At 40.6% G+C, this 16,601-nt stretch overlaps 1 protein-coding gene across 5 annotated transcripts in view; it reads left to right on the forward strand.

Moving 5' to 3' along the window:
• LOC138473098 (prominin-1-A-like) overlaps window positions 1-16,601 on the forward strand; it is a 1,012,351-nt gene that overhangs the window by 754,270 nt on the left and 241,480 nt on the right. For all 5 annotated transcript variants that reach the window (XM_069611612.1, XM_069611614.1, XM_069611613.1 and 2 more), the window contains one exon: window positions 6,334-6,418. In XM_069611612.1, the coding sequence (XP_069467713.1) occupies window positions 6,334-6,418 (85 nt within the window). The remainder of the gene's footprint in view (window positions 1-6,333; window positions 6,419-16,601) is intronic.

A 16,601-nucleotide genomic window follows, 5' to 3' on the forward strand; every position in this document is an offset into this window, starting at 1 on the left:
CTTGCTCCTTCCCATACCCTATCTTCTTCTTTACTTTTCATGTCCTTTCTCTCATTTGCCCTTCGTATGTCTTCATCTCTCTGTCTTTGTGCTCTTTTATCTGTTAATTTCTGTTCCTCTTCTTGCCTTCTTTTCCTTGTTAATCTTTCGCGCTCTTCGATTACCCTCTGCCTGTTATCATATTTTCTCTGTTCCTCTGCTCTTTCCTGTTTTCTGAGTTGCTCCTCTTGGTACAACTCTTCCCCTCTCTGTCTATCCTTTCTTTTTGTTCTCTCGTCTTTTAATCTTTCCTCTTTTTCCTTATTCTTTTTGTCCTGATCATCTTGATCTTCTCTTTGCCTTCCGTCCTCGAAGCTCTTACCATCGAGTTTCAGCAAAATCTAATCACCCATCCATTCGTGCTGTATAAGCGCTAACTCATCATCCTTATCTTTTTCTCCTTTCCATCTCTTTATTTCTCGTCCTATATCTAGAGATGTACTGGGTCGATCACTTTTCTACTTATCGCATCTCTCCTTGTCCCTCGGCACCTTAGAGATTACATAGCTCTCTGTGGTTTTCTCCGGGCCTTCGTCGCTGCTTTGCGCAGGCGACTCATATGCTGGGTTACTATTACCTGGTGCTGCCTTGAGCTCCCTTAATGGATATAGCCCATCATCTTTCTTACTGTCACTGTCTGCTTCAGGTGCGGCGGGTGGAGCGGAAGGCTCTTCAACCCCCTCTGTGCATACATTAAGTATCCAATGTGAGCTCGCTAGTTTGTCTAACTTTTTCCCTGTTTTTGCAGCATGCAAATATGTCGTCATGTGCTGCAGGACTGCCTTCGATAGCGAACCCCCTTGTGGCCATGGCATGAACATCTTGTCTGCAGTTCCTTAAACCCATTCCGCACTATACTGTCTAAGCTTGGGTGCGTGTTTTGGCAACTGCTTGCAAAGGTGTATAAGCGGAGTAATATCCTCCGTTTTGACACGTCACTCTTTGACCGTCAATACTCACTGTTTACTCTTTGCAAATTATGCTAATATTTTTTAATACAGTCAAACAATATGAGAAAGCACCAATCGTTGCAAGCTCAAAACCTTTTATAATTTCGTTTTTTACTTTAATCTGCTAAAAATATCATCCCTCAAGTTCCCTGAATATGCGCTTAGTCCTTAACAACTCTTGCGTTTTTCATCAATTTCGTTTTATCTTTGCATAATTTTGTATACAATCACATAAAACAAACAGACAGACAAACGCACTCAGCCAGCCACAATACTACTTGTCTTCTCTCATAAGGCTAATTCTGCCTCTAAAAATACCCCATACAGAGTGTGAACAACCCTTGTTAAGTTTGTCTTTAACCAAACCCGTTTCCTATGGCTTCCTCTATGGGATTTTAGGTGCTGTTCCTTCCGTTACGTTCTTTAAAACGCAGGCAATAGGCGTACTTAACATTGTGGCTCCTCTTCACGATTTTCCCTTAAATTGCTTTGCCTCCCCTCAAGTCAATTTTTACACAATATTTAACACTACCTCCTTCTGTTACTCATTTTCTCTTTTTATCACTTTCTTCACCCGCTGCCCATTCACTATTTTGCCACCTCGCTCAGTTTTGGACTCACCATTTGAATCTTTCAACTTCTGAATCTCTGGATCGCACTCCTCACTAGCCTCTTCAACCTTCTGTCCGTTAAGCTTCCTGTAGACGCCGGAAGTGGTTTCTGCATGAAAACAAGGGGACCCGTCTAACCTGACTTGCAAGACTTTGCTTTATTCCAAAACCCGATATCTACAGGGAGCCACACATACTTTCAGCCAAGTGGCAGAGGTTGTGTGATATTCCCAGGACCTCAAAAGCTTACTTATCTTGATTGATTATCATACCATCCTCGCTACCACATGACCTGGACCTTCCAACCCTTTAAGATGAGATAGCAATACCCTTGAGATAGATGGGGATGAAGAATTTTATTCAAACATCAATAATCAAAACAACTCAGGTAGTTGGCAAAAGGATAACTGTTTTAATATCAATTATCTAAAACAGGGAGTACAACGGACATCAGCAGACGTCTATCATTGCGAACTCAAAGCGATTCATAAACGATCACTGTTTTCATCATTAATGACGTTAACCTGCGTATCACTAACATCATCCTACGTGGCAAAACTTAAAAACCTATGGATGAATGTGATGGGGTCTATATGGATCATCTAGGTATATGATCCATACTAGTTTGGGCAGTGAAATAAAATGATAGGCTTCTTAACATCAGGTCGGGCAACTAAGCCCTTCCCTAAAATATGTCACTATGAACATCACTAAATATACAACGTCTAATTGGCTACACAACTATCGGACCCTTGTCATGCGGTCCGCTATCATTGGTTACTTTCTAACCTCTGTCAGTACCCTCCCAACCTAAGTTAGTAGCACGCAGGCTGAGCGTCCAGGTGCAGATAAGCTAGTCTTAACCATGGCTTCCCGCCAATTAACATGACCATCCATCATCACCTCAGTGGTCTGCTGTCAATTAGGTCTTTGAACTCATCCTTGGAAATGTTCCTTGCTACTGAAGAATTCAGGGGAGTGAAAACACCTATACTTGAAACACCTGTGTATAGGCGCGTTACAAATACCACATCATATCATATCATATCATAAGGCACACTCTGCCCTTGTGCGTAGGTGTGACCATCATGCTCGTCCGACTTCTCCTCCCCACATGACTAAAGACCATGAAATTGAGCTTTCAGTGTATAAAAAAGCTATTTTCCAATAGACCTCTGACGACTTCTTGTTCTCGTTCATGCCTTCTGAACAGGAACCTTCGCTCTTTCACACGATTTGTATCCAATGTCAGCTCACCCCAGTCTGATAAGGCTTTGGTTTCTTGGCTCATCCAACCTCGCCTTTCTGAGTTTTCGCCCTTGTTAATTCACTTGTTTTCTAATTGCCCCACACTTGGAAACTGGGAAAAGCGGCCTTCCTCCTTTTGCTCAGCACTGCTATGGTACGTAGTGCGAACATCCATCTTCTACTGACTTATATTTATATATATATATGGCGCATGCCACACTCTATTTACTATAAAGCTAGCCTCAAGAATACTTCATCTGCTTGTGTTTCTTTGCATATTTACACATTTGAAATTGCTTGGTAGCTTCATTATTTTTGTAGCATACGGGTCTTCATCTTGATCCCATGATGTCATTCATCTCGATACTTTCTTGATGCCTTATAGAATCATCTACATCCTCTGGTTTCTGCATCTCTTCTCTATATACGTCAGCTTTGCACTTGTAGGACATCATCATTTCTCTTAATTTCTTCAATTAGTCCTGCTTTCTTCCTGACTATCACTCGGACATCCATCATACTGTCTCATATGGGGGTATGGTTGTCTCAATGGGAACCTTGCTTCCAGGATTCTCCTTGGTATCTGTAGTTCAAAGGGCTTTGTACGTGTGTCGCATTCTGGTGTCCAGCAGATAGGCAATATGGGCAAAGTGATTGAAGTGGCGGTACTTGGCTCCTTCTCTACAGCTCATATCACTACTGTTTTTCTTTATGCACAAAATGATTAATTCTGGGACATTTATGCATTATGTGGGTATGGTGATGAGAGGAGGTAACATGGTCCTTTGTAAAAAGCTTTTTCGAGGGGATTGGGTCCTCCGACGTATTCCATATCTATGATAGTAATCACCACAGCTGTGCTGCTTACTGTCATAGATATCGAATACGTCGTCGGACCATCCCATCGATAGAACGTTACCAGGTAAGAAAGTAACTTGTTCTTTTCACTATGGAAGGGAAGCACCTGTGCTTCTGGTCTGTACAGTAAAAAGACAGATTTAAAACATTTGTAGTCAGTTTGGATTTTTTACCTACATGGGAGGATAGCTCAACGGAAACATGCTCGCCATGGCAGCAAGACGACACGGAGCAACACAGGTTCAATCCCAGGTCCGTGCTTAGAAAACTCTGGGTATTAAGCGCGTTATAAATAACCTATCATATCATATCGCGTTTAAACTGGAGAAAGAAATAGGTGGATTTTCTGCAAAAAGTCAGCATAAAACACCACTGCAGGTATTCACATCCAATGCAACCAATGATATTTGATCAACCCCTGAATTGGGTCGATGGTAACATTAGTATTTGTCAAATACTGATGATGTTACTGTTACCAGCCAACTCTGATATACCCCCTCAATCTGTGATTGTAGTAAGGCAGGACAACAGAAGGTGGTGAGGGGCAAGGAATCGCCTTGGTGTGATGGGCAAATAAGGGTATGAGTGGCAAGGAATTGGTGACTGAGCAATGTGGGCAAGGGACGGAGGTGCGTGCAAGGTTAGGGAAGGGGATTGAGTAAATAATGAAAGAATAGAGCAAAAGGAGAACTGAGATCTGAAAGTTAATTATAAAAAAACAGGGGGAAATTGAGAATGAGGTTCAAGGGAAAGACACTGAAGGATGAGGGGTAAGGAAACTAGGGTAAATGAGACAGAGGTACACATCTGGAACGGTAAATAAGCAGGTTCCTGAGATCTATGGCTGACCTGCATGCCACTGCACCCAATTGTGGACTGGCTTGACCCCTTTTATTTTTCTAAGTGGTGCGTACTTGCTTTAGGAACATATGTTTCCATTACAATTTCTCTTACATTTGTTCAGGTTGCTTTATCATGTGACTTGGTGCTTTGAGAGTACACACAATGTACAGACTAAGATTATTATTATAGTTCGCTTTCAATATAATTATAATCTTAGTCTGTTTCTCAGATGTACTTTCCTCAGGATACAGACTCTTAACAGGCTTCCCCCTTGTAGATATGTTGTGCTTTGAAAAACAGATTTAACAAACAGTATATATGAATAACAACTTTGCAGAAATCATTTATTTTGGTTTCTAATATGAAGATGGAATAGGAGCAGATTAAGTCTCCCCTTCTTCTTGAATTCCTGAATTAGAAGCTGTGGAATAAGGGAGGTAGGCCTCAAATCCCACCTCAAACCTTCCACATTTCATATATGATGTGATCCTGAGCAAATAATGTTTCATCACTGTGCCTTATTTTCCTTAACTATCTGTAGAGAAAGCCTCACTCATATGGGTTTATACTCTATAGTGTTAACTGTATACATAATTATAATTTTAACAATGTATGTTAAGCATACTGGTGAGGAGGCAGGATGACAAGTGGGGGTCTGATGTTGTGGGGGGTAGGAACACAAGGCGCAGGCAAGGGTTTTGTTTTGTGAGCTGGGGAGGTAGAAAGCCAGGTGGGCTCTTTTTCTGTTTGGCTCTGAGAGCAAACCCAGACCCCATGGGTTAGCAATGGCTCTCCTCTATTAATTAATTCTTTAGCTTCACCACCTCTTTATATTGTTCTAAAACTAAAAATGGTTTGGGATAGGAGGAGACGTAGCCTGCTGTCAAATTACAAACTGCAAGAATGAAAACTGAGCTCAAACCTAAGCTTTCCCATTTTACCAATTGTATTATCCTGGTGATATAATTTTACTATGTTTGGTAAGTTGTAGAATTCTGCATGGTCCAGGTCTCTAGGAAACCACAAACCTAACTGAAAAAAATATGTTGCATAAACGGAATGTAATGTCTACTGTGTGGGAGGAAGAGAGGTTGGTATTGAGTTTATTTGTTCTGAAAGCTGGGACTGCTGCACTGTGGGTTGGCACCATTGCGCTATGGGCCAGAAAAGTACACTTGTTCCCCAGACCAAATGCTACTAGTCCTCCCCTGAATGGGTCCCATCATAAATTTGTTTTTGTTGGCACTGAACTAATTAATAACCACAACTCTGAGGGCTGTGAGTAAATATGCTTCTATTGACACAATGGGAGCTGGGTATTGTTGTAGCCATGCTGGAACTGTGACATTGCGGTTCATATTGCAATCAATTGCAATTGTGCTTCTCAAACAAAGCACAACAGAAAAATGATTCTTGCTTCGATTGTTTTTTTCTCCATTTTCTTTCATTATGTTTTCTAATGTAACTTCAAATTGAACATTTCAGTGTACTGTTACAAACATTACACAACAAATGTAAATGATGCAAGAATTCAAAAATATCTCTATTAGAATGCTAGAGCATATCGGCAGGTAAAGGACCTCCAAAGCTTGTTAACCTTTAAGTGTAAGGTCGTCTATCATTCTGTGATGTTTCATTATGACTTTTCTAAAAATGTTTGCAAATTATTAAATCATTGAACGTCCCGAAATATCGGAATCCTAGATTTCTTTGTTGATGCCATTGTCACTGTGAAATTGACTGAGCAGCCAGCATGTGTCACCACTATACATCTTTCCTTGCAGCGAATGCCAGAATAACCAGCCTATGTGGGGTGTTCTGCACCTGGACCAGGTGGTGCCGCTGGAGAAATACCTCAACATCAGCAAAGTCAGTGGTATCCTAAATCTCTTTTCTGCAGTCCTACTAGCCTCTCTCTGAACCTTTTTTCATCATTCTATTCCTTAACGTAGAATGACAATAGCACAACAAAAGTATGTAAAAGTATTCCTTCTGAAAAGGAGTCAATATGAAAATATAGGAAAAACCTAGAAATCGCAGCATGTTCATTTAAAGGGGGTGCAGGGTGAGAATATATCTACCAAAATGAACCTGTTCACAAGCCTTCGGACCACTAGTGAAATAATTCTAGGGGGCGGGAGTGCAGGACATACATCAGAGATGACCATCATCACTCTTCATGATCGTATTCATGTCCAGGTAGTAGGTCTATTTAGGGATTCCAATGTGTGCAGACTTTTTTTGCATTTGAGAGTAGAACAACTCCCTAGTTGGTTGGGTCTTGGTGCCCGTATCGCATTCCAGTCAGGAAAGACTCTGTTGCTTGTCATATAGAGACAGAGACACCCAGGCATCTATTAACTGGTTTCCTAGCTCTAATGGGCGTCTATCGGAAAGGTTTTGGAGGTTATAAGAGTATTAACAACATAATGGGAGAGCAATCATGGGCATATATGTGCTCTGGACAACATGCATACCTGAGTTATAATCTACATACATTTGGCAGCATGTGACTAAGAGAATTGAAAAGGAGAGTTGTGGATTTTAATAATTTTATTAAAATAAAATGTAATGTAAAATGTATGTTGATATTAGGTTTTTAGTCATTAGATAAGAATCATGAATTGTAAAAGATAAAAATGTTTATTTTATGATGTGTTTTTGTGGTATTATATTTGCAGTGTTCAAGGTTTATGATTTTCACCACAAACACTTTTATAAAAAAAGAATGTCCATTTCCTATGGATAGTAGGATTTGAATATACATTTTTTTAACACTTTACATATACTGTGCTTATTGGAAGCAGGGCTGTTATATGCATGAGTAGGTGGTTTGATTCTTAAAATATTCTTACGCCTTGGAAGAGTGCCCCAAAATTTACCCTTATGATTGTATATTTCCATCATGGTACTTTGGGAAGCAATGCAAGGGAAGTGTTCTGGAAAGAATGGTTGACACGAGTGCACAAATGCCCTGACATTGGTAGGGTTGAATTTGCAATGCATGAATTAGATTTTTCATTTCTTTAAAACTTGAACTGGAAATATATTGCAAACGCCCACCTGAGTTTTTGTAAACCTGGATTTCTTGCACCAGTTTAATTTCCAGGTTTTGAGCTCTAGTTACTCACCTTGAAAAGATTGTTTGCAGAGTTTACTGTTTTAATTATTGTAATTTACCATATCGGTCATTGAAAACTCAAAGATTCTGGAGCCACGGACGCTCCAGCCTACACCCTAACAAAGTAATCCTTATATGTCATATCCTTATTTGCAGAGCTGAACAGAAGATTTTTCCAGGACTTAACTGATTTCTACAAAAACGTAAGCCCTCAACACAGATTTGGCAGTGCATTAAATAAATTGGTGGTAAAATGACAGTAATCATATTACCACCACTTTCCTGCACCACCAAATTGCTTATTTGGCGGTATAGCGAAGGGACATATCTCGAGCACCACTTCGCTGGAGGTATTTCCTCCACTGTATCACCACAAAATAGAGTACTGCAGGCAGAATGGGCATCCATGGTAATTCCTTCACATCACACATGCAATCCCATGGAGTAAAAGAATGATGGGGATAAACACTGCCATTTTGCACTCATAATCAAGCAGATTGAGCCTGGTTATGAGTAAGAGTAGCAGCAGAAAAACGTGGCTGGAATTCCCCAGAAATTACCACTGTAAGGCAATTCCCACTGCAAGGTGTAAAAAATCAGTCCGAAAGAGCCAAAAATGAATGCCCGAGATATGAGAAAAACAATAATGTTTTATGAGAGCTTAGGCAGGGAATTATCTAAAAAGACATTCAGCAATTCGATAGAAAATGGCTGGTTTTGTAGCAAATTACAGAAAGGAAAAGACAACAAATGTAAAAAAAATCTATCACATTTTCCAGGACTCCAATTGGACATAGTCATCTGCTCTATAGGTGCTTCCATACATTTCCTAACTCTGTTGGTCTATTCCAACCTCGTGACGGCATGACAATATCAAATTGTTAGTTCAATTGCATTGAGAACATCTCCTTTTGCATGATGCTGATTGGCTAACACGCTTTTAAACTTGCCTAGTAATTGGCTACTCCAAGAGGAGTATGCGTGGAGTGAATGACTGAGTAAATTTCAACCAATCCCTATGTGAGGTGTGACAGTGTAACATTGGAATTATAACGTTTACATCCTTTCCCATTGACCTAATCGGCCTTGCCGTTCTCACCAGTGTGAATTATTCACTGCCAGTCCAATTTGCAACTCATTGTTGGAAACATTACTTACTTGTCCTTCCTTTCTCATGAGATCATCTGCCCTATCTCTGATCTCATGGGCTGGGGCTTAATTGTTTGCAAAATGCCACTCTCTTACAATAATATGAATATATCTGTACATATGTACCTAGGTGACTTGTAGTTCCATATATTGGCTCTTGCTACTATTGTATATGTGCTGTGTGGGTTATTCATGAGTTTCCATTAAGAAATCACTAATGACTAGTTGATCCTACTCCACATATAATAGTTTTCTGCATGGCTTCTTTCGTAGCAAGTGGGGCTCTGTTAGTGTGATTTATCCTGCAGAGGGCTGTGTTGTCCCTTGATCATTCTGTCCCAACAGGCTTTTCTTTCACTGCTTAAGGTTCAGTTCTCAATGACTTTCGACTTTCATTATGATACATTTTGATGTACTTGCTTAGGAACATACATTGTTATATCTCTTTTGAACACAGGCTAAGGAATGTTGTTTTGACCGATCAGTATGCAGTGTTCTGCCTTTTACCTCTGGGATCTGATCTCTCTTTGGTGACCTCATTACCACAACTCAGGCCTGGGAAGACGCTCACCCCCCCCCTGCCTTAACCAATCACTGTGCAGTATTTAGTGTTTTGCTCTGAGAAGTTGCAACTTGGGATGTGCGCGTCTCGCTGCAAGGGTCTGCCTAATGATTTGTACTGAGTGGGTGAGGATTTTCATCCTTGTTTGGAGGTTAACTATATCTTGAGGGCCTACATGTCCTGTGTATTCAATTGATATAAAGGGGTACAGCGATTAATTATCATAATGAATACTTCTTCTATGTTTGCCTAACTACATTAAATGATGCTGTATCTATTTAAGGACACATAGTTATGTTCAACACTTAGGTGTATGCATTATGGCTTACTGAAGCATGGCTACTAGTGTTTTGTTGAGCCTACACAGGGAAGTCTCTTCCTGTGATGCTCCTTACTTCTGTGCTGCGCGTCTATTTTACTGACGCTTGTACTTTCTTGCATGTTTAGGGTGTTGGATGTATTCTCCAACATTACTGTACTCCCCAACACTCCCCCCTTTTGTCCCATAAGGGACGGATGCCTCTGCATATTCTCTGTTATACCCATCTTCTTCCTGGTGCCAGTCACATACATTCTTGGGTATCCATATTTTACATGAATTTCTTAGGTTTCCTCTACAAATACCATAATCCCATGGGGTGCTTATGAAGAAGCTGTTTGGTCAATCTGCATTAATATCTATGTAGGACTCCAAGTACTCTTCTGGGTTATGGGGTGGTGACCAAAGGGAGTCTTCTGGGCAACAGTGTATATCTGTTGGGTATCTGTTTATTTCGCTTACCTGCAGTTGCAGGTCTGTTTGACAGCTTTCATCTTTCAAACAAGGATTGGCACTACCTGTCATAACTGCATGGATGTTACATTTATTTTCATGAGACACAAGAGGTTGTAGTTATTTGATAAATGCACCAGAGTATTATTAAGACAATAAGGATAGGAAACAACTTGTACGTTACTGTGCAGAAGGGATTGCAACCCGTTTCTGAATTGCCACTACAACTGCATTTGTAGTCTGGAAAAGTATGGTGCCCCCACCTGTGACATTTTTGGAAGGCAATGATTGAGGTGCAAAGTCCTTGCACCCGGCTCCCATGTCTCATCTGCAAAACTGTGAGTTGTGCTAAGGCAGATTAGGTTGGAGGTGCTTGTCAAGCATTGTAATCCTTCTTGGTATATTTCTTGACCTATTTTTAGCAACCTTAATCAGCCTGGAAGCAGTGTTTCATATTCAATGACCATAGATATCTCTCATTCAGAAAACCTCATTCAAAAAACACAATGAGTGCTGTTAGATCCATAGTGGCTTAAAATTCAATGATTCTGGCCATGAATTTTTAGTCAGTTAACATTTCTGTAGCAAGTATTTGCACTCTCCAGATTTGCTTATGCTGCATGGGTCACGTTTCATACTTTCATATTTCTCTTGCACCGAATCCAAGCAATGTGCATTTTCCCTAAGGTTTGCTTATTGTTCCTAAATAATAGCACTATTCCCATTTTTGACAGAACCAGCTACCAAGTAATTACTCTTGCTTGCTACAATCTTGCAGTAGAATTCTGCTGGCACACCTCTTGAAAGCCTCAATTGCACCATTTTGACATTTCCAATTCAAGATGACCTCAAGATGCCTAGAAAGTGGGTGTGCATCCGTAAAAAGAGTATTCCCTTTTCACCCCAAAAATATATCTATGCATGGCATTCGGACTGCATCTTTCATACATGGTAATATCAAGATTATCACCTCAACAGAATTGTGCTGAGAGTCAATAGTATTTGTTAAAACCTTTGGCAGCACCCGCGTTATCTTGTATTGGTAACATAAGGGAGCAAATTAGAGGAAATGTGAAAGGATCTACTTTACCTATGCCCCACTTAGTAGCATCCAAGAAAAGGTTACGACTATCCAATTATGCAGTCACTAGGAAAAAGATAATGCAATGGACCACTTGACAACACACAGATATCCTAAATGCTGCATGCATTACTGCCTTCCATTTAACCAAGAATAAGAGTATAAATATGGTGTGGTTCTTACACGAATACTAAAAGATGATGTCACCTTTCCACTCATTTTATCAGCAAAATGCACACTGCTTCTCTCCTCAAAATTCAAGGCCAGCCGCCAAAGCAACTTCAATAGTCACTCACAGTTTTTGGATTATTTTAAGTGTTCCCAAGCATGTCAGGGTTTAATGCTTGAACTCTGGAACTCGGCTGCCAGGTGGCCCCACCTGGCCCTTGTAGGTAATTTGATTGAGGTCAGGCAACAGGTGCAGCATGCACATATGGAACCAAGGGTACTTCACCTCTTCCTGTACGACTTAATCTCAGAGCATAGCCTTTCCAGCATATGTTTTAAGCTATTCCTGGTGTCACGAGCCATAAACCTTGGCTTCTTTTTTTAGGTGTTGTAGCCATCCACTTCCACCAGTTTTGGAGACCTGTCTCCCAGGGCCCACTCCTTTTGTTGGCTTTGTAAAGATCACTTTCCTCTTCCCCAGTTGTTTGTCCACCTTCTCTTTTTTTCTCCCTGTGTGTTCCTTTCTGAAATTCCATGCTTTGTTCCCCCCGCCTCCAAGGGCCTCAGCGCTTCTGCTTTCTTCTCCTCTGTATATTTCTTGTTTGCCTCCACTTCTTCTTGCTCTCAACTTCCACTCCTCTTCCCCAGCTCCTTCCCACTCTACTCTTCACTCTCTGCTTCTCCTGTATCTCCAATGTGTCCCCTAAGCTTCCTTATCACCCAACTGCTTCACTCCCTTTATATACTCTAACAGGGCTCAGGCCAGACCGTTTGAGTTTGAGACCTGTACCAGCTGTGTGTGAGCTTGGTGATGGGCTACAGTCTGGGCAAACTACGATTTCCCTTGGTTGTCAAACTTATGTAGTGGACAACTCCATGGCTCTACATGCCAAGTTTAGAAAGCGGGTACCCATCATCTTTGGGTCTTCCAGTTCTATGATGAGACTGCCAGGTTCTGTCACTGAATTCTTTAACTGGTGTTCGGAGTCTTTAACAGAACTGCTGGCCTAGTAGGGCCAGCAGTTGTGTGAGCAGGACTCATGGATGTATACATAAGCAGTTCTAGTAAGCATATTTCTCACATATATATATTCACAAGATATATTCCACCCCATATGCAATTTAATTGTTAAAATGACCATCTATATTTCTTAATATTTCTACATATAGTGCTATAATATTTAATAATCACTTAAACCATGTTTTGTGTTTTATATTCTTAGTTCCTTTTATTTCATTCTACAGCACAAAATGAGTGATTCCTTCCCAACAATAAAACCTTTTGCACTATACAACAAACAATATTTCATAAGAAAAAACAAATATACAAGTCCATATCGGCATAACATCCAAAACATGTCTAAAACATAGAATCAATAAATACTCTATATAAAGACAAAACTGCCGAATTAATTGACCTAATTGCATTAATGTAAGGTAGAGTATCAACATATTGCGAGGAGTCCCTCAATATTAAACCCTGCCTTGCTGGCAATACACTTTTTTTTATCACGTTCCACTTCCTCATGGCACAGGGTATAATGTGCTCTCCATATAATTGGCAGGCCACGTGAGATTTATTGGGATCACCCAAATAAATGTAGCCATCTACAACATCCTATGTCACGTTGGCCATCCTCCAGGAACACTTTTTAGCCTGCCTGAGTTCTAGTCCTAATTGTCATCCATTAGTAACCTCGGTCTAATTGTGTATAAACATGCGCAGGAGTCGACATGAAGGTTTTCAGGACCAAATGTTTAATTATTTCAACAAATGCATAGATGACCATCCAATGCTGTGTGAACTGCAAATGTAAACATAACAAATTCATATTTCTACATAACACTTTTATCATGCTGTGTACTGTTCAGCACATACAGCAAATTCGAATACAACAGTGTATCTGTGGCTCTGTGAGAGAGTGATACAAATGAGACAAATCTACCTTTCGCCTAGCCCCTTGGGGCGACCATGCATCAGTCTTAGACAATCTCCTAGGGGTGTGTGGATCACTATGCCTCCCCCCGCACATGTATCTCAGGGCCTTTGTGCACTGTGTTACTCCTAGATTACTCATACCTTACTCCTATGTACACATTAACATAAGACACAAAGAAAACACATTAATCGATTCAACTATAGAAACACTTTTATTCATACATAGCAATAAATGATGCAAACACTACTATAATGCAAATCTCGAATTTGCACCTTTTTATGCTTTTGGTGCAAATCTACCATGCAATAACTATAAGCCTTACACTATAAGCTATAAGCCACACCATTCCTCTCCATTCCACACCATACTTCACACTCTCTCTCTCTAAGACAAACCCTGTCTGATTACCCCATCTATCATGTCAGCCAAAGGTCTGTGCGGGAGTCTGTTCTAATTCTCCATGCACGTGTCTTATTCAGCAATACTCCCCTTTTCTCTGTTCTCTTGCTCCGTCTCTCCTCTCCTGCTAACTTCTGCAACCAGTCAGTCAGTGTCAGGGCCAGGCCTCTCGCTGCCAGATCTCATCAGCTTTGCTCAGAATGCTTCCCCAAGCTCCCTCGATCTCGGAGTCGTCCAAACGTCTCTCCTATGCCACCACCAAACATCTCAGAGCTATATCTCCAACTACATCCCATAGAGCAGAGCAGCAACTACCTACAATCTCAGAGCCTCACCTCTCATTATACTGTTCAATGACATATTCAAATCTCTATGGTTACACTCTCTTTCTGTCTGTCAGCAATTCTAATTATGAGCAGTGCCTAAATGTCTGTGTTGCATGTACTTTGCTTTGCAATCACTGCATGTTCTGGTCAATGTGACATTTCGGCCTATCTATATCATGGCCTTCTTCTGTCTGCCTGCGGTACACCATTATTTCATATTTCTCCATTCATATCCCTCTCTCGTTCTGCTGCATGTCTCTGCCTACACAAGCTCTCCATCTCTCCATGGAGCTGCCTGCCTGCCCCCACCTTTTCTCTCTGTCTGCCAACACAAGGCCTCCAAGATGCTGATAAGCCAGGCCGTCTCATTCGTTTCTACTGGGCAAAGTTACGACCTTCCTGCCAAGAAACTGTTGACACTCCATGTAACTCAAAACAATCTCTCCGTACTCCGCGGAACGAACAGCTTCTGAATGGCTCAATCGAATGGCTTCATAATGCCATAGGCCTCATTTTTTCTCTATTCTCGAAGGTAGTGCCTAACACATTCATTCATACCAAGCACTATACTCAAAGCTCAATGCATATTCTAAGTGCACACTCAATGCGTGGGGTCTCTACATGCAAACATAACAAAATATCTCTACATGTGTCTCTAAATGTCTCTACATGGCACTTCAAATATAACCGACCTCATTCTATATTCAATTGTATACAAAGTGGCAGAATAATGTGTATAGTCTAATGTTACTATTTCATGTCACTACTAATCAGTACTAATCAGAATGTGTGATGGATAACTAAATAGGATACAATGATGGATAACTAATCCCTAAATGGATAATGATTCTCTAACAATGGGTAATGATTCTGTTATAACAAACCAGGCTTCTCCATACTATCAGGTTCTACACCTCTATCACTCCATTGAAATGCATGATTCAGTAGAACCATAGACGGCATGCAATAACGTGGCACCAGACAAAATACATCATGGTTTAATAAAGAACAAATGTTTGTGTTTTCTCCTTGCCATATAGGTAGTGGAGTGCCTAATTCATCATGTGACATTCATTTAGAGTGGCCAAAAATGAATCTTGGCTCCCTTTGAATACCATGCCAATTTACACTTTAATTAAACTTTTCTACTAACGCAGAGTTAATAGGGTTTGAGAATTACGTAAAATCTCATTGAGTTTCCTAATTGTAAAATATTCAACTTACTCGTCAGAGAAATTAGCAGTCTTCCTTATTGTTACAGCTTAATCTTCATTCGGACTGTTATATGCATGAGAGTTCTAAACAATTAACCAAATATACCCAATGACCCCCTCCATTATAAAATAAATGTATTCCTTGAGAGTGATTGGAACCAATATTCTATACACAGGCACACATACCTAATCTATTCTGTTGATCACTTGGGTGTGGTATTAGTGTTTTTGTTGCACTCATATTTGGTCATATGGACCAATCCTTTTAAATATTTTCATCATTTTTAAAGAGGATATTCACCCCTGTGGAGATTAAATAAAAATAACTGATAAGAGTGTACACTTCATCCTGTAGTTTCACAGAGTGAGGGGATGGGAGTGTGAAACTATCCCCAACTTGCTGTCTTGTACATGTTTGCAATCTGAGTCCCGTGTGCAGTGTCCATTTAGTATTTTTCAGTCAACATGCTCACCTCATATGGCATCAAGATACATCCACCATTAAGAAAAACAGGTTTTAAATCCCGAGAAGCAGGAGTGTAAGCCAATGGGAACTGCCAATCCCCCTACAATCCAGCGGTTATTGCCACTGATGAAATCCTTGAAGAGCCAAGTAGTGGTTCTGTGGTTGGGGCACTCATTTGTGGTGTAGTTGCCTACAATTCAACTTGAAGTAGCCTCTTCCAAAGATACATGTATGCAACTACTATCATGTGCTCTAAACCCAAAGCAAAAATGTGCCATGAAATTATACAGAGATAAACTTTACCCGCATTGTTGCAGTTCGATGCATTAGAGCTAGTCTTGCCTCTGTCGGACCAGATCTAGTCATCCCTCGGATCCCAGTCAATTATACCTCTGAGCAGGCCCCTAGAAAATGTACCTTTTAATTGTTCCAAGAACAGCAAGCATCAGATGACATCAACAAGACAATGGACAGCAGCAATTCACCTGGAATTCAGGACTAACTCGTCAGACTAGTTTCCACTGTACCAGCCTAATGCCTTCATACAGTGGTTACAGAAAACGAGGCATAAGGAAGTGTTTAATGTGCACGTGAAATAATCAACCCTTTTTGTACCCATGCTTCACATCTCATCAGTCCTCAAGTGCACCTCACATTAAACTTAATCAAGACATCCTCCCTTTTGTTTGCGCCTCACAACAGTGATGCTCACTGTCCAGTGAACTCTGGAAGATAGGCTCTGTTCATCCTTTCCCACTACTCTCAGCTGAGGGGCTTTCTTCAGAGCAACATTTGGTATCCGTCAAATAAACCTTGAACATCAAATTCATCCAACAGAAGGCAATTATTTGTAT

This window comes from Ambystoma mexicanum, chromosome 8 (assembly GCF_040938575.1).
Source record: "Ambystoma mexicanum isolate Mex_15411 chromosome 8, UKY_AmexF1_1, whole genome shotgun sequence".
Taxonomy (NCBI): domain Eukaryota; kingdom Metazoa; phylum Chordata; class Amphibia; order Caudata; family Ambystomatidae; genus Ambystoma; species Ambystoma mexicanum.